The 24,378-nt window shown below is 42.4% G+C and overlaps 1 protein-coding gene across 2 annotated transcripts in view; it reads left to right on the top strand.

Annotated features, from left to right (window-relative positions):
- Positions 1 to 2,912: 2,912 nt before the first annotated feature.
- TMEM131L (transmembrane 131 like) overlaps positions 2,913 to 24,378 on the top strand; it is a 170,627-nt gene continuing 149,161 nt past the window's right edge. The window contains exons 1-3 of one of the 2 annotated variants that reach the window (XM_030312888.1): positions 2,913 to 3,082; positions 3,784 to 3,854; positions 12,270 to 12,313. In XM_030312888.1, coding sequence (XP_030168748.1) covers positions 2,959 to 3,082; positions 3,784 to 3,854; positions 12,270 to 12,313 — 239 coding nt within the window. In that variant the 5' untranslated portion in view covers positions 2,913 to 2,958. The remainder of the gene's footprint in view (positions 3,083 to 3,783; positions 3,855 to 12,269; positions 12,314 to 24,378) is intronic. The other variant, XM_030312887.1, reaches the window with a different exon arrangement.

Here is a 24,378-nt window from a genome sequence, read left to right as displayed (position 1 = left end):
AAGGAAAAATAAGATAAAAACAAAGAGAGAGGCAAACCATAAGAGATGTTTAAATACAGAGAACAAACTGAGGGTTGCTCAAGGGGGTATAGGGTCGGGGGATGGAGATAGCGGGGCACTTGTTGTGATGAGCACTGGGTATTATATGTAAGTGGAGAATCACTAAATTCTATTCCTGAAGCCATTATTATACTATATGTCAACTAACTTGGATTTAAATAAAAGAAAAAAAATTTTTTAAGTTTTGGGGATCTAATATTCAACATGGAGACCAGAGTTAATAATATTCTACTGTATATTTGAAATTTGTTAGGAGAGTAGATTTTCACACACACAAAGGTAGCTATGGGAGGTGATAGATGTATTCATGTACTTGATAGTGGTAATCACTTCACAATGTATAATTAAATCATCACATTTTACACTTAAAAAAAATGATAAACTCTAGTAAGGTATCTCCTCAGTGCCTCTTCCATGCTTAGTTTTGTGTTTATAATTCGCATATTGAGTTAATTCATGTTTCCATTAATTTTTTTTCTTTAGTTAACATTATTTATACATACTTCTCCATAACTTTGCTACTATAACTTGGATATTTCTCATCCTTTCTGGGCTTCAGTTTCTCTTTCTGTAAAATGATGCAGTTGTGCTATTATTTAATAGCCAAATTTTTCCAACTCTAATATTCTGTGACAAAAGAATATTTATTACCTGCAGGCAAATAATGGCATCAATGACACAGGAGTCTTCTTTGGAGAAGAAGTTTACTTCAAAACATGGATGCTACTTAATGGGCCATAACTTTCCTGTTGTTCATGAGTCAGCATGAAAAATACCTCCAGAGAAGGCTAAGTAGGTCAGATTTATCTAAGAAGACAGCTGTGTAATCCTGTATCCCTCTCCAACCCCATGGCACTGCAGATACATGCTTCTGGCTTTTTGAACAACAGTCAAATAGCATTACCCACTTTGTAAAGTCCACAAGATCACAACTTGAAAATCAAGCCGGCCTTCAAAAAGTTTCAGTACGAGAACAAAATAGAGCTGTTTTTTTTAATAATGGTCCACAGCAATTTTCCTCTTTTAAGTCACTTTCATTGATTGTGTGATACTGGTTATTGTGGGAAAGACTTTTAGTAAAAAAGTAAGATAGTTTAAAAATTAGCAATAAGAAAAAAAATAGTAAAAAAGTTTGCACCATGACTTTTTATTAAACTTGTTTCATGAAACCTGTTTCATGTTCATCAATGTTTGCTTGTTTTCCATTCTAAGTCATGAGAGGACTTAAAAATACATATTGTAAATAAATAGGCCAATGACAGAATATTCATTTAAAAACAAACTTTGAAGGTGCAGTTACTGTCTCCTTGGGCTCTGGCAAGTATTTTTTGACAGAAGACAGCCCCTTAACACAGAGGAGAATCTTCAGAGCTCAAGGGGAAATACAAACCTAGAGAAATAAAACGAAGAAAAAAAAAAAAAGACTCGTTAGGATGGGACTGGCGATCCTTGCTGCAGAAAGGGAGATGCTGGCAGGGAACACGGGAAAAAGACAAGGAACTGAGAAAATACTGGGGTCTTGAAGTTGGATAAGGCAAAGTGACTTTTTCCTTGGGAGAAAAGGATCCATGATTGATTTAGTTCTTCTTTGGCATCCCTCCTGCTATTTTGACCACTGCTTTTCCATTGTCTAGACTGTAAGGCACCAGAAACAATTAAATAGGGGATCAATGTAAACAGACAGGTGTGCCCCAGTCACTTCTCTTTATTCTACACTGCTCAAATTCTCTGAATTTCACACAAACTACTCTGGAAGCAGCAAACTAGTTAAAAAAAACCTTAAGACTGCCAATACTTCCAGCTTATGCAAAGCGATTCCTGAATAAAACCTTTGTTTGTGGTACCGTTGGCAAAGGCATGATATTAAACTTAAACGGGATCTCAGATATTAGACGTACTTTTTGGTTATAGGCATCAAATAATGGGGCTAGAAAATACATTTTCAGGTATTATGTATATTACCCAGTTAATGTTAGAAACAGGCAACCGACCTCGACCTCAACCATGTTTCCGAGGAGGCCGGCTGAATTTTGCAGTATGAATCCTAAGGGAGTATTTGCAGGGTCTTTGCAGCTATAAATGCCCTAGGAAGAGGCTTCCCCACCTGTCACAACCTGGGCCGTCTCCTCGGAGGCTGCCAGGCGCACCACCGCCACGCCTCGCTGAGGTCAGCCTCTCGGGTCTTGGGAGAGCTCTTTTTATTTTAAATTACAGACTTTGCAGCCACCGGATATCCTCGCTGCATAACTGGCAGTAGCCATGTGGCTGCACTAGCGTTTCCTGACAACCACTGCATTATTTCCACTAATATCCTGTCTGAGGCCTCTGGCCCGGCGACTCCTCACTCCCACCCCGCCCCCCAACACCGCCCTCCTCCCTCGTGGGTAATAACCCGACTGTGCCAGCGTGCCCAAACAAAGAGGAAACCACCCGAAAGTTCCTCAAATCGCACTTGGCGACAGTGGCCTGGTAGTCTCTCCCGACAGCTCTAAGAGACCCCGTCACAGCCGCAGACAGTGCCTGGGGACCGCAGATTTGGGAAGGACGCCGCGGGGCGCTGTGGGGCGGGCCCGCAGCCGTGTGGTCCGCGCCCGGGCGGGGCGCCCAGGGCCGCAGCATTCGCATTGTCCACGTTTCCCCGCGCCCCGCCGCGTTCCGTCCCTCCCTATCTGTGGCGCACACGCGCGCAGAGCGAGCGGCGCGCCCGGGGCCGGAGCTGCAGCAGCTGCGGCGGCGGCGGCAGCGGCGGCGGCTGCGGCGGGGGCGGGGCGGGGGCGGGGGCGGCGCGGGGCGGGGCGGGGCGGGGCGGCGCGGGGGCGGGCCCGGGGCGAGGCAGCCCCGGCGCCAGCGAGCGAACAGCGAGCGCGGCGAGCACCCGAGAGGAGCGCGAGCACCAGCATGGCGGGGCTCCGACGCCCGCAGCCGGGCTGCTACTGCCGCACCGCCGCGGCCGTGAACCTCCTGCTGGGCGTCTTCCAGGTCCTCCTGCCCTGCTGTCGCCCGGGAGGGGCTCAGGGACAAGGTCAGCCTTGCGCCGCTGTGCTTGCTCTCCTTCTCCACCCCGCCCCCCCCTTCTCTTTCTTTTAGGGAACTGCTGAAATCTATAAGAGGGCGAGGGGAGGAAGGGGAAAGGGGCAGGAGGAGGAAGGAAAGCGGTTGCAATTCTCGGCTGATAACATTTTCTAACCACAGCGTCCCCTCCCGCGCCCCCCGCCCTCAGACAAACGGAAAGCTGGGCAGTCGCGGAGCTTGGGGACAGCGGCGCGGACCGCTAGCCGCACGCGCCCCGGAGCCTTTGTGCGCGGGCCCCGGGCGCCCCGGGCACAGCCCCCGCTTTGTGTGGCGCGCGCTGGGGCCCCGCCGCGGCCCGGCTTCCTGCAGCTTTGTTCCTCGAGCTTGGCCGCCCAGGACCCATCCTGCAGACGCCAGCCCCAGATGCTGCGGGATGCGGAGCGCCGGGCGGCCCGCCGGGTGGCTATCCCCCTGCGTCCCCCCCACCCCGCCCAGCACAAGAACCCCGACCTTGCACGCTCCCTACTCTCTGTCAGAGGGGCCGCCCGCTTGCACCCCGTCCATTGTGTTCTTGTCCTCGGGTGGCCTCCGCTTGGAGAAGGAAAGGGTGACTTGTTTTGGTGAGGCGAGTGCACGGGGGCATGATAGGGAAACAGGAAGCGTTTCTTTTCCGTGCATTAAAATGCGGTGTATTTTTTGGTGTTCGTGCAGCGATTGAGCCCTTGCAGAACGTGGTGGAGCTGTGGCAGGCAGAAGAAGGGGAACTCCTGCTGCCCACTCAGGTGAGGACGACCAGGTGACAGGGCTGGTGTGGGTGTGCGAGGGAGGACAGGCCGTCGGCCCCCCAGCGGCACAGGCGCTCGGGCCACTTTGCAAGGCAAATAAACGGTCGGGCCGAGCCTGAACACCTGGCAGCGGTGGCCTTCCCAGCCTCCTCCCGCGCCATGTGACAGGGCGTGAGTCACGCCCGCCCCAAGTTCAGGAGGTGGGAGCCCAGGCCACCTCAGCAGGGCCGAGGCCAGCGGCAGCCTTGTGGAGGGGAAGGGCGGGCCCCTCGGCGGGCTGTAGACTTGGGTGCGCGAGGGACGTGTGCCCTGTTCCCTAAGTGAGCTGGAGCTGTGTGTGTCTGAGGACAACAGGAATATTGATTTCACAAGTGTTAGTGAGTGGCACTTGCCATTAGCGTTAAGTAGCTTTGCAATGAAGATGTGACTTTAAAAGATTGTAGTCTTGGATTTTTTCCAAGGGCCTTTAATTCGTGTTAGATACACCCTCTTAACAACTTGAATTTCAGGTTTTGGGGGTTTCTCCCCCATATGATACAATGATTGCATGTGGAAAAATAATTACTAGCATTTCATTGAGAATATGTGGCATCATACGTAGATACGGTCCTGCAAAGCATTGTGTGAAGGTTTAATTTTAACATTTGAGTGCAGATGTACACATTTTAATATATTGTTGACTGCTTTACAGCAGCAGCAGTAGTGACCCCAAGTACTGTTTTTTGGGGGGGTGTTCAATTATAAGGGAATATTCAGCTTGTGTGTGGTAGTTTTTAAGATGTTCATTAATTCCCACATTGGTGACAGCACTTAATTCTATGTTGTCTCTGATGGCTGTTTGGAAAAACAGGATGTCTAGCTATAAGTTCCCTGAAGAACTGTGCTGTTTTACATTTCAGTTTCTCCCTCCTATGTGAAACATTAGAGTGCTGGTTTTGAGATATTCAGAATATTCCCCTTTACCAGGGCTAATGAATAACAGCTTCAAGGCGGAGAGGTGATTTTTAGAGGAAAATTTTCTTGGACCTTCCCTGAAGGCCTGCAAGCTGAATGAGACCAGTCCTTTGAGAAGAAGCCTTATCGGGATGGGGAGCAAATAGTCTGTCCTTCTCTTAAAAGTCTATTCCCAAATGGATTTTTTTTCTGATTATAAATAACAGATGTGTATTGGGAGGGTTTGGAAAATACATAAAGATGAAAAGAACTAAATAGAAATTGTTCATGATTCTACTGAAAGATCCACATTTAAAATTTGATGTTTTTACTTTTTAAAAATAGTTATATTTGTGTATATCAGTGGTGTTCAAAAGCAGCATTAACGACATTGTGGGGTGGAGAATTCTGTGTTGTGGGGGCTATAGGATGTCAAGCAGTGAGAGCATCTCTGTCTTTACCCACTAGATGCCAGTGGCACTTTCTCCTCCCTCTTCCCCCCAGTTGTGAGAGCTAAAAATGTCCCCAGACATTGCAAAATGTCCCTGGGGAGCAAAATTGCCCGGGTTGAGAAGCACTGGTGTATATCCATATGCATTTGCATTTTTACTCAATTGTAGCCTGTACCCTCTTACTGGTTAGTGTTGGAAGCCAACCCAGACAGAAAGGAAAGTAAATTATAGACTCTGATTTGTTGGAGCATTAGTTGAAGATTTAGTCACTGTGCTCAGAGATGGAAATGTCAAGGCCTGTGATAGGATTAATGATATTATTTATAGCCATGAAAGTTATTTTATAAAAGTCTTAATTTTTGGTTTTGTTTTGTTTGTATGGATAATACAGTTTGCTTTGGTAAAAAAAAAAAGTCACAATTTAGAAGCTGTCTTTCTGTACTACTCAGTATAGAAGCATTTATAACTAAACTATTTTAATCAAAGCTATAATGAAAGTGAAACTGGTGTTCAAAATAATTTTCTAAATACTTCGTTTCTGTCTATATGTGTATCTTTTAGAGACTGTTTTACCCTGCACATACCTGGGTGGGGGTGAGGATATATATGGATCTATATTATTTATCTAAACTGCACGTTTATATGCATATCTCTCTAAACTGCATATATATAATATATACACATATAAACCGCAGTGAGTTCTGAAGACAGTTATTTTTAGAGAATTCTCTTCAAAGTATTTTGACTCCCCCCCCCCCAAAAAAGCTCCCTCGTGTGTCATGGAGTCAGCTGAAAAGAGAGTATTTATAGGTGTTTTTTAAATTTGAGGGTTTCTCCTTAATTAATTTCTAGGTTGGGTTCCTTTCACTCAGAAGATTCCGAGGCAGCTTCAGAAGCTAAAATTTGTCAGTGATAGGTGAAATGGGAGCACCAGAAGATGTGGCATTACAGAATTGAATATTAACATTTACCACCACTAATTATTTATAGTTATTTATTTTTGAAATGTTTTCTGGTGATTGGGTCGTCTTTTTTTTTTTTTCCTTTTTCTAATGGGTCTTTAAGTGATCAAGAACTAGAAGAGTGCATCATTAATAAAAACAAATATAACAATTGAATTGGTATCATCTTCCAAATTCTGTCCAGGGTTCCAGGATTTGACTCCCGGTTCCATCCCTTTTCACCCCTCGTCCTCAGTTTCTTCACCTGCAAAATGGGGGTAATAGCAGTGTTGATCTCAGAGGATTTTGCGAGGATTAAAAGTATCTTGAATTTAGTAAGCTCTTCATGTATGTTACCTATTATTTTGTCAGTATCTCAGCTGACTCCTAGATTTGGTCTCTGGAGAGCATGGGACAGCTTTCCTACTTTGAAGGGCTTGAACCAGTGCAGATAACTCAGTCCTGTATGTTCTCTGCAGTTGTATAGCTACATAATATTATTCATATCTTTTTGTTAGATGCTGTTTTATGTGGTAGGATATTTTGGTGTAGGAACATAAAAAACTCTATCCCTAGTGATGATGAGAAGGAAGAAAAAAATGCGATTTTATTCTTAGATTTACAGAATTTTCCCCCTCTTCTGGCTTTACCCCTCCTTCAACACACTGAATCCAAAGTGGTGATGGTTAGGAACCAAAAAATGTTTTCATTAGCTTATTATCAAGAAGAAATTGCCAGTGTGCCAAGATACTGCTTTGTGCACCTTCCTACTTCGCCTTCAAGTAAAAATCCCGCTGATCCCCTTGACCTGCTCTGGCCCTCGGGGCCTTCCGCAATCTGACCTCGTGTGTTGCTCCAGTCAGTCATCTAGGATGCTCGCTACAGCCTGACCCTTGGCAGAGGAGGCCCCACATGTATCTGTTGAATGGAAGGACGAATGCTGTTGCCCTGCTGTTCCCAAAGAGCCAGTCCTTCTAGACTTCTAACTAGGCAGCAGCACTGTCATTTCTCTCCTTTTGAGTTTCTTAGGTGTCTGCAGTTTTTCCTTTGCCTTGGGGGTGCCTTCTTGCCCTAACTGGATTTCCCATAAGAGGGTTTGGGCTTTTGAGCTTGGTGGGCCCATTGTGGCCCCATGGTTCTGCATACAGAAGGCATTCAGTGGCTAGCCCATGAGTTCTTCCTAGGGGAGGAGAGGCAGTTACCAGTGTGTTGTCCTGTTCATGAGGTTAGTTTCGAAGACGGCAGGTGTAATGCCTTAAGCTTTGATTTCCTATTATTGTGTTGTTGTCGTTGTTTTGTATCAGTTCTAGTAGAAAGAAGGGAATCTAGAATTTGTTCTAATGCATTCAGCCTTTGCTGAGAAGAGAAGTCTCGCTCCTAACCCCCCCTAGCTAGGTTTGGGACACAGACATTGGTGCTGAGTGAGAACAGCTGTTACCTGATACAGAATCATGTTGGTCTGTTGGTGGGGGGTGGGGGGGGGTGGGCTCAGTGCTTTTCTGGCCTTGTTTGTTCATCTAGCAGACGCTTAGCATGGGCCTGACCCAGTTAGGCCCCTGGGATACAGTGATGAATAAGAAAGAGTCTCTGCTTTTAAAAAACTCATGTCTTACCCCTTTAGTCTGAGGGTATAGATAACGGAAACTAGTAGAAAGTGAAACGGGAAATGGTACATTGAATATCTGAATTCTTTATTATCTCAGGTACTGTGTTATGTAATAGCATCTTGCTCCAGTCAGTGAATCATTGACTGGTATTTAGAAATCTTTTTGTCATAGAGATTTATTTTGGGCTTAATCTACTTCCACTATCAACATAAAAAAAAATAATAGTTGACATGGGTTGAATATCACTGGCATTGTTTAAGCACTTTATGAGTTATTAATACTCATGGTAATACATGAAAAACTGTGAAGTGTTATGACTTGATTTTTACAGATGAGGAAATTGAGGCCCAGAGTCATTAAATAATTTGCCCAAGGCTATATGAAAGCAGGAGTGGTGTGATTTGAACCCAGGTGGTGTTTAGGGTTAAAGCCTGTGCTCTGTGTGAGTTTTAGCAGTCTGACCAGGAAAAGTGTTGTGATAAAGTTCCTGTGTCTGAGAGAGATACTTTCATGTTCTGTTTTGAGTTAGAAAAATTTGCTTAATGAAGTCTTTAAAAATAATCAATAGTCATATCCGCTAGTATTTTTTACATTTTTGCTTAAAAATTTTTTTTATTGGGGCACCTGGGTGGCTCAGTCAGTTAAGCGTCTGACTTTGGCCTAGATCATGATCTAACTGTTCTGGAGTTCAAGCCCTCTATCGGGCTCTGTGCTGACAGCTCAGAGCCTCGAGCCTGTTTCAGATTCTGTGTCTCCCTTTCTCTTTCTCTCTGCCCCTCACCCGCTCACACTCTGTCTCTCTCTCTGTCTCACAAAAATAAATAAACATTAAAAACATTTTTTTAAAAAGCATTAAAACTTTTTATTGGGGTATAATTGACATACAACATTATATTAGTTTCAGGTGTACAACATAACAGTAAGTCTAGTTACCATCTGTCACCATACACAATTATAAAAACATTTTTTTTTGTCTTGTGATAAGAACTTTTTTAAGGTTTACTCTGAATAACTTTCAAATATGCAGTGCAGTATTATTAACTAGCCATCATGCTGTACATTACATCCCCAGAGACTCACTTATTTTATTACTGGAAGTTTGTATCTTTTGACTTTCTTCACCCGTTTTGCATCCCAACCCTGCCAGCAATTACCAGTCTATTCTCTGTATCTATGAATTTGGTGTTTGTTTTTGTTTTTTAAATTCTGTATTTGAGAATGACCATAAAGTGTTTGTCTTTCTCTGTTTGATTTATTTCACTTAGCATAATGCCATAACAGTCCATCCGTGTTGTCACAAGTGGTGCAATTTTGTGTGTGTGTGTTTTTTAATGGCTGAATAGTATTTCATTATGTGTGTGTGTGTGTATATATATATATATATACATATATATATTTATATGCACGTACACATATATCTGCATACACACACAAACCACCACATCATTATCCATTCATCTATCAATGGATAGATGTTTACATGTCTTGGCTATTGTAAATAATGCTGTTGGGTATAGATACTTTTTCAAATTAGTGTTTCCATTTTCTTCAGATCAATACCCAGAAGGGCAATTGTTAGATCAATTTTTAATTTTTTGAGCAATTTCCATCCGGTTCTCCACAGTGGCTGCACCAGTTGGCATTCCCACCAACAGAGCAGGAGGGTTCTCTTTTCTCCACATCCTCACCAACAGTTTTTATTTCTTGTCTTTTTGATAATGGCCATTCTAGCAGGTGTAAGGTATATATCCATTAGCATTTAAGAACCAGCTAGACGGTACTTAGCTCTGCAGACGTTTGTTGAGTGCGTCCTGTGGGCCAAGCACTGGTCTATGTGCTGTGGGTGTCACGTTGAACAAAAACTACCGCCCTTGTGGAGCTTCCAGTCTACAGGAGGCATATAGATAGTAAATAAGGAGTAGAATAAATTGTCACTTATTTAGTCTGTTAGGAAGGCATCAGTGCTTTGTGGTGGCAGACTGGAGAAGATTCAGGTGATGGGAACTGGAGTTTTAATTTAAGTCAAGGTAGATCCCTTTGAGAAGGGATATATTTGACATTTGAACCAACCCTTGAAAGCAGTGGGAGATTTAGAATAGCTAGTGCAAGGGCCCTGAGGCACTGCTAAAGGATGGGGTGGGGGAATTACAGGATTTGGTTCCTGCCCTTTGAGAGCCTGGTGGTGTTGAGGAGATAAGGCTGGTAATACCCTGAGATAACATTCAAGTGCTGAAATGTAGGAACTGAGAGGAGAGAGGAAGAACAGTGTGTATTGGAGGGGTCTGTTAAAGCTTAAGGGTGGGAGGGCACTTGGAGAGCTGCATTAGCAAAGGTGTGAATGGGGCCTTGTCTAGACCCTTACATGGGTGACAGTTCATGACAGTTCAGTGTTTTTAAAGTTGATGCTTTGAATTGGAGCCCAGAGCGCTTGATGAAGTGTGGCTATAGAGATTGAGATGGCTATGGCAAAGTCAATTGACAGTTGCTCAGTTACAGGTTAAGGAGCTTGGAGTACATCTGACTAGCAGTTAGGGAGTCGTGGAAGGCTCTCGAGCAGAGATTAACACAATGACATTGGATGCTGCGTCCATACCATGCGGGTGGTAAGTCATGACTGATGTTGAAGAAAATTGGTCTTGCAGTGGCACACGGGATGGGTTGGAGACAGCAGTCTGTTTTTTGTTTTTTGTTCTTTTTTTTGGTAATGTTTTTATTTATTATTTTGAGAGGGAGGGAGGGAGAGAGAGAGAGAGAGAGAGGGAGAGAATGAGTGGGGGAGGGGCAGAGAGAGGGAGACACAGAATCTGAAGCAGGCTCCAGGATCCAAACTGTCAGCACAGAGCCTGACGCAGGGCTTAAACCCATGGACTGTGAGATCATGACCTGAGCTGAAATCGGACGCTTCACTGACTGAGCCACCCAGGCGCCCCTGGAGGCAGCAGTCTTAAACAGAGGAAGAAGCCCTGTGTGTGGTAGTAATGGAGGCCTGGGGTGCTGATAGTATGGGCTGATTTGCTGGCAGAAGGGATGGAGAAGAAAGGACAGGTCTGTACCCTATTTCAGATGAGTGGGTAGGTCTTTATGCCTGGAGGCAAAGGAAGGAGAGCAGTGTAAGATGACCTTAAGGTTTGCCATGAGTCAAGGAGGATGTTGGTATCCTTGACAGAAAGAGGCGTGTTAGAACAGAAACCACTTGGCAGGGGCCCCTGATGTTGATAAGTAAGTGTTGGTTGTAACTATTTCTGGGGAGACAAAATGCATATGTCCTGGAGGCATTTGCCAGTAGGGCTGAAGCTGTAAATGAATCCATCCTCCAAGTATTGTGGAGTATTTGCCATCTGTTGGCCACGGCTTGGTGCAGTGCTCACCAGAATCTCAGGAGTCTTGCTCTCGGGAAGGATAGGCATTCCCTGAGTATCCACGTGTGATTGAGTGAGGCATGGGGACTGGCACTGGGGATTTGGGCCCTATGGTTCGAATTGGTGTAGGGAGTCTGGGCCCAGGAGGACTGGCAGTGACAGGGAGGAAGAGGGCAATGAGGCAGTAAGTGCCGAGAGCCAAGGGTTAGAGAGAAGCTGGAGGACCAGAAAGGCTTGGTATTCCTGAAGCCAGCAGTGGTGAGCTTCGGGAAAGAATGGTCAACATCATGTCCGTCCGGCAGATTACATGTGGTATCTAATCCGATCTGCCCTTGTGTTTTGGTTTCACGTGCCTTTTCTTTTTACCCTCTTGTTATATGACATGTAGTTAGATTTTAGCCTGGTAAGTCTGGGAGAGGATTTTGGAAGTGCTTTTGAGTGTGATGTTTATACTATTTATAAAATTGATCAGCCTTTTTTATGTTGATGTCAAAATACGTCGGATATCCATTGGGGGATTGTGAACTAAGCGATCCATTTCCTGTATTGTTAAACTTTATTTTGTGTGACTTTTGTGTAACTTAAATGTTTTTTTTTTAATGTTTATTTTTGAGAGAGAGAGAGAGAGAGAGAGACAGAGCATGAGCAGGGGAGGGGCAGAGAGAGAGAGGGAGACAGAATCTGAAGCAGGCTCCAGGCTCTGAGCTGCCAGCACAGAGCCTGATGTGGGGCTCGAACTCACAAACTCTGAGATCATGACCTGAGCTGAAGTCAGACGCTTAACCGACTGAGCCACCCAGGTGCCCCTGTGTAACTTAAATGTTAAAAGGCTCTTGGAGAGAAGAGATGTCAAACTAATTTTGAGATTATGTAGGTTGTGGTTTTAAATGAGGATCTTTACTTAAAATATCTAAGGGATCACTTGGCTGTTCATGGCTTTTAGTGGTGTCATTGCTAGTGTTATTCTTTCAGTAGATACTGAATGCCTGCTGTGTATCAGGCACTGTTTTTAGATATTCGTTACAAGGTTATTACCTGTGTTTAATTTAAAGAACTGTTTCTTTTGGAGATTTTTGTGTTATTTTGAAATAACTGTTAAACCATATTCTTTTGTCAATAGGGTGATTCTGAAGAGGATATGGAGGAACATTCTCAAGAGCAGAGGTAAGAAAAACAACAGGAGCAAATACCTGCATGCTGAATATTGCTGCTCACTTTGGATGCTGTCAAAGTCTTGGTATATGTACAGCTATGTTTATGTGTTTGACATATCTGTAATATACCTTTTTCTTTGGCATTTGGGGTATCTATACTCTCTGATAATTCATATGACGTTGTTTTAAAATAAGGTTGTATAGAAAGCTGTTAGAAATACCCCCCTGCCCCCCCCCCCCACCCCACACACACTCTCACATGCACTCTCAACTTCACATTTTTCGTGGCATGCTTATGCTGTCCTCTTGCTCACAAATATCTGTTGAGCATCAGGCACAGAGCTGGGTGCTGGGCATAAAACAGTGAACAAAACCTGTGTTGCATATAGTGGTGTAGTCAGACATTACTGTAAATAAAACAAAATATTGCAATTATAACTACCAAGAATTAGATTGCTATAGTATAATGAAGAAGAAGGGGTGGTCAGGTGAGGCCCCTCTTAGGAGGTTACATTTAAGCTGAAGTCTGGAGGATGTGGAGGAATGTGCAGCAAACAGAGGGAACGTACCATAGGCAGTGGAAATGGCAGGTGCAAAGGCCCTGAGGTAGGAAGCACCGGCAGCATTCCAGGAACTTGGAGAAGGCCTGGGTGGTTTGTGGGATAGTGAGGTGAGGTAGGACCCTAGAAAACACATTAAGGAGGTTGGGTTTTGTTTTTTTAAGGGTGGTATGGTTTGTTGAAGGATTTAAAGCAGGGGCTAGCAAATTGAAAGGTGTAAACTACATTTTTAAGAGAATACTTTGGTCATGGTACAGTCTCGGTCACTTGTCAAACTGAGATGTCTGGTCCCTTGGAGGTGCATGGAGACTCTAAGTGGTACCTGGGCATAGGGATAACTTCCAGGGAATCAGCTTTTAGATCCCACTGTCCTATAGTCTCCTGAAATTGATCTGAGGTTGTGAGTTATCCTTTTTCACCTCTTCTTTTGTAATCTCTCTTCTCCACTTTACAAAAGAAAGGCATACTTCTTACCCAGCCCCAGTCTTATGAGTACTTCATCTTGGGCAATCAGAGGTGTGGCTTTGAAATGCTGATATTGGTTTGGAGAAGCAGTTAACTCTGATTAGATGACAAATTCTTTTGTAACTCTGGTGGCTTTTGAATCTTTCAACAAAATTTAAGGACATAATCAAATTGGCAGTTGATAGATGATCAAAAATTATTTTTTTTAATGTTTATTTTTGAGAGAGAGAGACAGAAAGAGTATGAGTGGGGGAGGGCAGAGAGAGAAGGAGACACAGAATCTGAAGCAGGCCCCAGGCTCCGAGCTGTCAGCACAGAGCCCAAGGTGGGGCTCGAACCCACAAGCCCCAAGATCATGACCTGAGCCTAAGTCGGACACTTAACCAACTGAGTGCCCCAGGTGCCCCAAAAGTTATTTTTAATCATAGATCACTGTGATTTTTGGATAAACACTGAAGGTGTTTAGAGAATATAGGGACAGTGCTATAACAATGCTCCTTCCATTCACATCTGTTTATGTAAACAAGCTTTTTCAGTGCTTATATTAAATATAATGTTTACATGAACCAATGATAGGGGGTAAGACACTCATCCATTTCATTAAAGGATGCATTTTCAGTAAATTTGTCTCTTTATGTTTAATTCCTATCAAAATTTATAAAATTTGTTGATCAGTTTTGTACTAGTAAAAATTGTAATGGTAACTCAATTCAGAAGAAAAAAATATTTAACACTTGAACCCTGTGGTCACAGGAATGTTTTTTAAAAAGCCTATTTCAGTGTATACCCATAGTTTTGTTGCACAAGTATTTGAACATAAAGATGTATGTATTAGGTTAAAATCCTCGGAGGGAATATCCAGCTATTCAGGAATGCTTATAGATGTGTTTTTAAAAAATGGGCAATGATAGGGCTCCTGGCTGGCTCAGTTGGTAGAGCGTGTGACTCTTGATCTTGGGGTCATGAGTTTGAGGCCCACGTTGGGTGTAGAGATTACTTAAAAAAATGGATGATGATGGATTTCATTGCAGTGGTATTTAGATTCCGTTGAATATATTTTAAGAAGTGATTGTGAGTTTATTAAAGATGCCATCATTTATAATATACCAGAGATTACATTCTTTGTGACCATTTAAATTCATTGTGTAAAATTTTAAATGGAGGATAAACATATGGGGCAGAGTTCAGAGTTTATCACAATCCTCTGTTAGAGTGTGCGGAATTAAGAAAAGGCGCAGGATGCTGGCAGTTGTTCAGACGAGGCTGGTGGGAGTGGCAATGAAGGGACGTGGAAAGTTCTGAGATGAATTTTGGGAGTGGAACAGATTCATTGCTCTGTCAGTGGTGGAGAGTGAGGGAAAGAGAAGTATGTCATGGAGGGCTTCTAAAATTTGGCTTGGGCATCTGGAGGGATGGGAAAGGAATTAGGGGGAGGGAAATCAGGAACTCTGGTTGGTTGTCTCATCGGAATGTCAGACTTGGTATGACAAGTCTGGAGATGGCAGGGAGGCAGTTGATGCTGTGAGTCCGGAGCATGGAAGGCCTGGGCAGCATCTCCGGGGGTGGGTGCATCCAGCCTGTTGCTCGGGCCTTAGCCTTTGTTCTCCTCTTTTGTAGATTGCTTCGGTTCTCTCCTTTCCTCTCACTGGGAACTGGTTTCTTTTCGTCAGTTTTCTGTCAGACTTTAAGGTATTAGTAGATTTTATCCCTGTTGGTCTTTTGACACAGTGTCAGGTTGCTGTGAAGGTGTGTGGGGAGAGAGAATTGTAGCAGTGATTTAGAACCGTGGCTTTCGGGCTTTTTGACGGTGACTCCTAGTAAGAGATGCATTTTACATCAAGATTACCTACCTGCCCATAGGCATATATGTGGATGTATGAATGTGTATGCACATAGTTTATTTATCAAATAGTGCTTACCTTTACTACCTAGGACATACTGTTTTCTATTTTAAATTTTTTTACTGTGATAAAATATACATTACACTTACCATTTTAACCATTTTTTAAAATTTATTTTTGAGAGACAGAGAGAGAGAGAATGAGCAGGGGAGGGGCGGGGGGGGGGGGGACAGAGGATCCAAAACAGGCTTTGCACTGACAGCAGTGAGCTGGACGTGGGGCTCGAACTTGAAAACCATGAGACCGTGACCTGAGCCGAAGTCGGACGCTCAACCAACTGACCCATCCAGGCGTCCCCCGTTTTAACCATTTTTATTTTATTTTTAAAAAATTTTTTTTTTCAACGTTTTTATTTATTTTTGGGACAGAGAGAGACAGAGCATGAACAGGGGAGGGGCAGAGAGAGAGGGAGACACAGAATCGGAAACAGGCTCCAGGCTCTGAGCCATCAGCCCAGAGCCTGATGCGGGGCTTGAACTCACGGACCGCGAGATCGTGACCTGGCTGAAGTCGGACGCTTAACCGACTGCGCCACCCAGGCGCCCCTTAACCATTTTTAAATGTCAGTTCTGTGGCATTCAGTACTTTCACATTGTTGTGCAACCAATCACTACTATCCATCCATAGAATTTTTTAGTCCATCTTATTTCATGGAAAAAAAAAATGCTGTTTGCCATGACTGGATTGATTAAAAAATTTCTTTTTTTTTTTTTTTTAACGTTTATTTATTTTTTTGAGACAAAGAGAGACAGAGCATGAACAGGGGAGGAGCAGAGAGAGAGGGAGACACAGAATCCGAAACAGGCTCCAGGCTCTGAGCTGTCAGCACAGAGCCCGACGCGGGGCTCGAACTCACGGACCGTGAGATCGTGACCTGAGCCGAAGTCAGACGCTTAACGAACCGAGCCACCCAGGCGCCCCTAAAAAATTTCTTAATCATGATTCACATTTTGATCAGCCCTGATTTATATATTTTAATCTTCTCGATATAAAATATTCTAGTATTTTGCTGTCATATTATCCATAGTTGCCTTCCTTTTAACTTGACTTCCAAACTTCCATGCCTCTTCCTTTTTGTTTTTTCTGGCTTTTTTTTTTTTTTTTTTTTTTTTTTTTTTTGCTTAGAATTTGTTCCTTATGTGTAAAGATAACATCATGACATGGGTTGGATGGTGCTATTAGAAAACTTTCTTTGTGTCGATTTTCTGAAAATGTAGGTTCTGGAGTCCTTGGCAAGAATTCCCTCTGTAAGTGTGATGTCATGTGGTATGTAAATGAGTCACCTAAGTACTTAGTATTCACTTACCTTTACTGCACAGTTGGAAATTTTTTTTAAGTTTATTTACTTCGAGAGGGAGAGAGCGGAGGAGGGGCAGAGAGACGGAGAGAGAATTCCAAGCAGGCTCTGTGCTGCCAGCGCAAAGCCTGACGTGAGGCTCGATCTCCTGAACTGTGAGATCATGACCTGAGCCGAGATTAAGAGTTGGATGCTTAACTGAGCCAGCCAGGTGCCCCTGGGAATTTTTTTTAATGAAAAATTTAATACCTCCAAAGCTCATATAATGTCTTGCTACAGTTAAAACAGACCTTTGGCTTTAGGATAGATTTAGATTTACAGAAAAGCTGTAAAGATGGTACAGAGTATTCCTATATACCCCTCATGCAGTTTATCCTACAGTTAACATCTTCCATTACTGTGGCACGTTTGTCACAACTAAGAAACCAGCATTGGTACATTACCATGAACTAAACTCCACACTATTTGAACATCACAAATTTTTCCCTGGTGTCATTTCTCTGTCCAGGATCCCACATTACTTTTAGTTGTCATGTCTCCTTAGGACCTCTTGATTGTGCAGTTTGTCAGACCTCCCTTGTTTTTGAAATCTTAACAGTTTGGAGGAGTACTGCTCAGGTATTTTGTAAAATATCCCTCGGTTTGGGGTTGCCTGATGTTTTTCCTCTTTGTTAGACTGGGGTTATTATGTGTTTTGGGGAGGAAGGCCACAGCTATACATTGGTATTCTCATCACATATTGAGGATATCTGCTATCAGCATGGCTTATCACTTTGATGTTGACCTTAATCACCTGGCTAACTCTTTTCTTTCCATCTTTCCATGCTACACTCTTTGGAGATAAGTCATTAAATGGAATTAAGCTCCACCTGCATAAATTATTTGGACTTCTTCTTTATGGGAAATTTGCTTATTTTCTCTCATTTATTCAGTCATTTATATCAGTATGGACTTATGGATATTAATTTCTACTTTGGGTTATAATCTAATATTTGATTTGCTCTGCTAGGTTAATGTCCTTTATCCTAAATCTTATTTATGAAGTTATTACTACCTCTTTACACATTTTTCAAACATTTTTGAGATTTTTGTTTTAATTACTACCCCACAAGGCCAATTCTCAATGATATTAAGTTGGACTTGAAGTCAGTAGAGTCAGTACTTACGAATTCTACAACATGAATGCCTCGTCTCTGAGAGCACTCACATAGAGGAGTCTTTCTTGGGACTCAAGAGAGAAGAGAGATTCAAGAGAGACTTGACCATAAAATAGAGTCTCCAAGAAAAGTGTAGGTGGCACTGACATCTGTCCCTGGTGAGAATCTAGATAGAGGAGGAGGGCTCTGTGTCTTACTCTCCAGATGGCCCAGGGCAGGGCCCGAAGCAGACCACCATTAATCCTGGGGCGGAGGGTTCTGGAGTAGCCAGCCTATGATCTCAAACCCAGTTTGGGAAAGCTTTCAGGGAAATTGGCCTCACTGAAGATTTTGTTTGTATTAACTTGACTTAATCTTCTATGAATGCTATGTAATTATATTTGGTTGAATGCCAGAAAAGCAATATTTGAAAGACTTTCTTGCCTCTTGCCTCTGCGTCCCCATTTTTCTCTGGGGTGTTCTCAAATATCAGCAGTAATCAGTTTCTTTGCTGAGAGAGAGAGGTTGCGGTTGGGACTCAAGCAATGAGAGCAAGTGAGACTGGACTTCAGCTCTTGCTGGAATTGAATGCTCTCTGGGAAGGTTGTCTGGCTCTGTACACAGCTCCCATAAGCCTTGTTGGGGTATAATTTGTTAGAATGTGAAAAGTGTGAGCATCACCGAGGTGAACAGTATAGTACGTCAGCTTCTAAAAACGGTTAGTACCGACTGGTCAGGTACAGCATCTGCGGAAGTTGTCATTGTGTTGTGTTTTTAATGTGTTTTTATATGATCAGTAACAGCAGCAAAATGTGTTCTCCTGAAGTAGTTTAACATCAGTTAAAGGCAGATCCTCGAAGTCAGAACGTGCAGAAAGTCTTGTTAACCTTTCAGCAACATACTGAAAGATATAATTGCAGACAAAAACGACTTAATCATTAGGGAAACTTCTTTTGGCAGTCAAGGGGATTTCAGAGCCCCCACAGGGAATGGAACTGCTTTTCACTTTTCTTTGTTCTCCTTTAGAAGTTGAAAGCTCTGTTTCCAGCACAACCCCAAAGTTCCTCACCTGTTGACAGGCTCATAGCTTTTTAACCTTTGTGTGCCTCCTCAGTGTTCCCTTGTGGACCTGCTTCTCTTTCCCTCTGCCGTTTCCCCATGTGATCTCACCTGTTCTCTTGGGTCTGTATGTAGAAAGAACTTGCACTTAGATTGTACCTTCGAGCCAGGGGTGTCACCTGCCCAGTTGCCCACGGAGAGCTCCCTTTAGCTTTCAGGTGCTGCTAACCTAGTGTGTCTGGAACTGAGCTCTTGGGCTCGGGTCCTTCTCAGCCCTTCCCCCGCTGCTGCACCGTGCGTTCATTTGCATAAGCCAGAAACCAGGATGGCCCCCCCCCCCCACTCCTTCATACTCCCCACCTAGTAGATGATCATCAGGTATGGCTGCATCTTCTTCAGATGGTCTGCTGCCTCCATTTTATAGCTACCCAGGTCTGTTCTTCGTCTTCCTCCCTGCATAATGTATACAAGTCATACATCCTTTCCTACCATTCCTCTTGCAAACAATCTTACCTTCGTGATGAAGTGCAGAAGACCTGAGCATGGTGTAGAAGGCCTTGTGTGATCTAGGCCCTGCTCACCTCTTCAGCCTTCCTGCCCCTGCTTCTCACTTCCCCTCTTGCACTTGGGCTCATGCTCTCTCTCTTTTCTCTGGCTAACCTGCCCACCTGACCGACTCCACATGGCACACGATGACACTTCTCCTAGCACAGGATTCATCCCTGTTTTAAAATTGGCCTGTCCCAGGATTGTCCTGAGTCTCATTTGACTTATTCCTCAGCACCTAACCTAGTACCTAACTAACACTTGGGTGAAGACCTGCCAAATGAAGGGATGTAAGCTCCTATTTTTAAATTTAAGTCTTTTAGATTGATTGCTTGTAATGTTCCACATGTTCGTCATATCCAAGCCCACAAGTTATATTTGCCATTGAAGTCCAAGGACTGGTATTAGTATTAGAGGTTGTGGTTTTTAAATTAGGTTATTGCAGTTGGTGTGTTTTTTTTAAAGAGAATGGGTGATTAGCTCTACCTCTGTGTGCCCTGTGACACCTTCTACACGGTCATGTGGGCCCTAGGAGGGTTGTGGAATTAATGCATTTAGTGATCATCTTCATGGCCGTAACAGTGTAAAGTGAATTTTCTTTGACTGTAATAGATCTCATAATTTAGATATCCTTAGAATACAAGGTTTTAAACAGGGTTCTTGGCATATATTAAAATTGTTTTCAAGTCACAAAAACCTTGTTTGTTTTTTTTTAGGTTGTGAAATTTTTAGCAAAACTTTTGAAACTTACTTATATAATTATTTAGCCCTCAAGTGGAATTAGAAAAATAGTCTAATAGGATCAGTATCCAAATTCAGATTTTCATTGAAATTACTACTTCCTCTAAAAAAATTATTATTTTCCCTAGACTTATCTTACAGACTCCAGAGTGATCAGGCTTGTGTTAATTTATATCTTTATATCAAAAAAGATATTTGAACCAATTTTAATAATTCCAGGTGTATTTTGAAGAGTTAGTCTAGAATAAAAATAAGCAAAACATTTCATTAATGTTCACATTCCTGAAACAATAAAGTGGAGTTGAAGTCTGGAGAGCCTGGTTATGGCCCGTAAACATGGCATATCCAGTGCTGGAAACTTGGTGTTTGTTCATTACTTTAGGAAGGATTGCTTTAGGACAAGTGCCTTAATTCAGCATTCAAAGGCTGACTCTTGGCTGGCTTCATTCCATATGCCACTGGGTGGCTTGTCTGATTATTGCTACCTGTCACAAACATTTAACAGTAACCTAACTCTGTGGAGTCTGTTCAGTCAGGTGTGCATCCTGCAGTAAGAGCTAGGCAGATTCAACAGCCTAGCTGTTGGAATGACAATGTGGTTACAAAAAAGTACATAGAAGATTTATAAGGGGCTTATTTCAGGCCAGAGCAAAGGTACCACCATGAGGAAGAGAGAGACTTGAGTGTTTTGCCATTGGGAACTCAACTTCTTTCTTCAAGAAAGCTTATAGCGACAGAGTTAGAGATGAGCTGACATTGTGATTGTCTTGGGCTTCTTTTATGTAGTGAGAATTGTGCTTTGGGTTGCTCTTTAACCCATTCATCTTGATGGGGTGATGAAAAATAAAAGTCCTTTTAGATGGATCCCAATATATTGGCAGCAGTATTGATTAATTCTACGAAGGCATTCTGGATGTGTTGTGATGCCAAACTTCTTAATGCTTAAGAGGGCGGCAAAGCTTGGGGTTTCAAGGTTCAGAACAGAAATATAATTTCCCAAGGCAGTATTCTCTGTCTAGGAACACAAGTGTTAAGATAATGGGGTCTCCCAGGAGCTTGTTACTCTAATTTTAAATGAATTGTCATCAAATTATTTGTTTGTTGTTACAGTCTTCCACATGTGAAATATGACTCTAGAGTAATAGTGATTCCCACCCCTCCTCCAATAAATGTAACAAAAGAATGTTGCCGCTTTACAAATAATTAACTGCGGAAATCTGGACGGTATTTCACAGATGTTGTGCTCAATAAAGATGTTTTTTAGAACCGTTGTTTTTGAATTGTCTTTGCAACTAATTTATAAATGATACAAGGGAAGTCTTACTTGTTTATTATAGTCTTTCCCCATGTTTTCCTCCAAGTAGTGGGGATATAGTTTTTAAAAATTTGCTATGAACATGAAAATTCTTCGGAAAAAAATTTTAATTTATTAAGAATTTGAAGTTATTTAATTTTTTTGAAGTTATTTAAAAATTACTCACTGATTGTTCCTCCAAAAATTTTTTAGTAAAATGTTTGTTTCAGGAAGATAGCCATATTTACCTCATGGCATTATTTTCTCTACTACACACATACATATCCCAGTTTGAGAAACATGGTTTTAGCATCATACTTGCTTTTTCCCGCACACCAATTCCTTTTATTTTTAACCAGTTCATATATTTCAATCAGAAGACATGGCTCTGGATGGCATGTGGTTGTTGGGCTAAAACTAAACTCATCTATTAATAAACTATAGGGACTATACCAAATTAAAAAGCTTCTGCGCAGCAAAGAAGAACCGTGACCAAAACAAAAAGGCAACCTATGGAATGGGAGAAGATATTTGCAAACGATAGATCTAATAAAGGGTTAGTATCCAAAATATATAAAGAACTTATACAACCCACACCTCCAAAATGAATAATCCAATAAAAAATGGGCAGAAGACATGAACAGAGATTTCTCCAAAGATACACAGATGACCAACAGACACATGAAAAGATGCTCGACATCACTCATCATCAGGAAAATGGAAAACAAAACCATAATAGGATCCACCTTACACCTGTCCCAATGGTTAAAATAAAAAAACGTAAGAAACAAGTGCTGGTAAGGATGTGGAGAAAAAGGAACCCTCACGCACTGTTGATGGGAATGTAAACTGGTGCAGCCACTGTGGAAAACAATATGAAGGTTCCTCAAAAAATTAAAATTAAATACTATATGATCCAGTAATTCCAGTACTGGATATTTACCCAAGAAAATGGAAAACACTAATTTGAAAAGATATATACATCCCTATGTTTGTTGCAGTGTTATTTATAGTAGCCAGGATATAGAAGCAATCCAAGTGTCCGTTGATAGATGAGTAGATAAAGAAGAGGTGATGTATACATACGATGGAATATTATCTAGCCATAAAAAAGAGTGGAATCTTCCCATATGTGACATGGAAGAATCTAGAAGGTATTATACTAAGTGAAAGAAATCAGAGAAAGACAAATACCATGTGATTTCTCTTACACATGGAATAAAAAAAAAAACAAATGAACAAATGAGAAAACCAGACTCTTAATTACAGGGAACAAACAGGTACTTGCTAGAGGGGAGGTGGGTGGGGAGATGGATGAAATAGGTGAAAGGGATTAAGAGGTACAAACTTCGAGTTATAAAATAAGTCATGGAGATGAAAACTATAGCACAGGGAATAAAGTCAATAATATTGTGATAATACTGTATGATGACAGGTGGTGACTGTACTTACGGTGATGAGTACTGAGTAATGTGTAGAATTGTCAAGTCACTGTGTTGTACATCTGACACTAATATAACATATGCCAACTATATTTCATTAATTTTTTAAACTTCGAAAAATATTAATCCCCCATCCCCCCCAAAACTAAACTTCTATAGGAAAGATGAATTGCCACCTGTGAAATATCCAAAGAAACCCACTGCTGCTTTTGAGGTTGTTCCTGGAGAACAGCGTCAGTAAAAGCAAAGACGTTGTGTGTGCCTCTTACATTGAGCATTGTGAAAATGTACATAGTAAATAATTCATATTGATGTTATGCCTTGTACATTGTTGACTTTTAGGGTTGTACTGCTTTGTGGATGTTGGGCTCCTTTAGCTGCCACTAAATTATTGATAATAGGTGAAGTCCAGTTTGAATAACAATCCATTGTCCCAGTTGATTGCTATGACAGATGTATGTCGTATGAAGTTTCGGTGAGGTAATTCCTCTGGGATCACGATTGGTCTATATCTCTTAAAGTCAGGCCATGTTAATCCAATCAATCCATTAAAAATTAGATTGAAGTAGTTGCCCTTGTATTATACTTCATAGTTTACAAAGTATTTTTATATGCATCGTCCTTAGGTAATCAGGGATTCCCATTTTGTAGATGAGGAAACAGGTTCAAAAAGGTAAAACAGTTTAAGATTACAGGGCTATGAAGGGGCAGAACAGGCACACAGTCCAAGGTGTCCTCTCTCTAGATCTACTTGTTGTCTACCTTTTATCTAAAGTGATACGGAAAATAGAAAACCATTTTCCCAGTTAGCCTGCTCTGTGTAGAAAGAGACCAAATCTAAGATTGGTATGTGGAAGCAACTGAATTCTTCAGTAAGAATTCTGAATTCTTTGGTATTCTATGGTTCCTAGCAATCCCCTGAAGAAAATGAGCATGGCTTTGTAAGAAAGACCGAGAGTTGGGACTTCAGTGTAGTAACACTTCACTGTGTCCTAGAGAGCTTCTTTCGTTTTCTAAGTGTTGCTCATCCCCTGATACTGGGTTGCATAGCTTTTGATGAAATAACTGGAAAATCTAAATCCAGAATTTTAGGGTTATTTTGTGGAACACATACCTACCACTGTAATGTGTCCTCAGAGGTTGTCTTTAGTTCTTGGATGGACATATTACCCTGTTTGCTTTGCTTTGCGATTAGATATTTTCAGCTTCAAGTAACAGAAAACCCTGACTCAACCAGTTCAAACAATGAAGGACGTGTTATATCACAAGAAGCCCGGAGGCTGGGTGGTTCTGGGCTGGTTTACTCATCAGGTGAGCGTCAGCACCAGGCACCCGGGTCCTTCCAACTCTCTGTTCAGTAGGCTCAGTGTGCTGCCCAGCTCCCTTCAAGGTTGCAGGAGGACTGAGGCCTCGCTGCCTGGTGTCCTCCCACTGGAACAACCAAAGGCAGGTTAAAAGAACCTTCATCCTGTGTTTCTTTCTCAGGAGCGCCCCTCAGCGCACTTCCCCTTACATCTCCCAGGTCAAAAATGGTCCAAAGTCACCTGGAACTACTTACTCCTGGCTTAGGGATCGATGGGACTACCCAGTTTGCTTTGCAGGGGAGTTCACCCAGCTGCCAGGGAGTGGCGCTT

This window comes from Lynx canadensis, chromosome B1 (genome assembly GCF_007474595.2).
Source record: "Lynx canadensis isolate LIC74 chromosome B1, mLynCan4.pri.v2, whole genome shotgun sequence".
Classification (NCBI taxonomy): Eukaryota; Metazoa; Chordata; class Mammalia; order Carnivora; family Felidae; genus Lynx; species Lynx canadensis.
The sequence above is the reverse complement of the archived record's forward strand: the minus strand, read 5'-3'. Positions and strand labels throughout refer to the sequence as shown.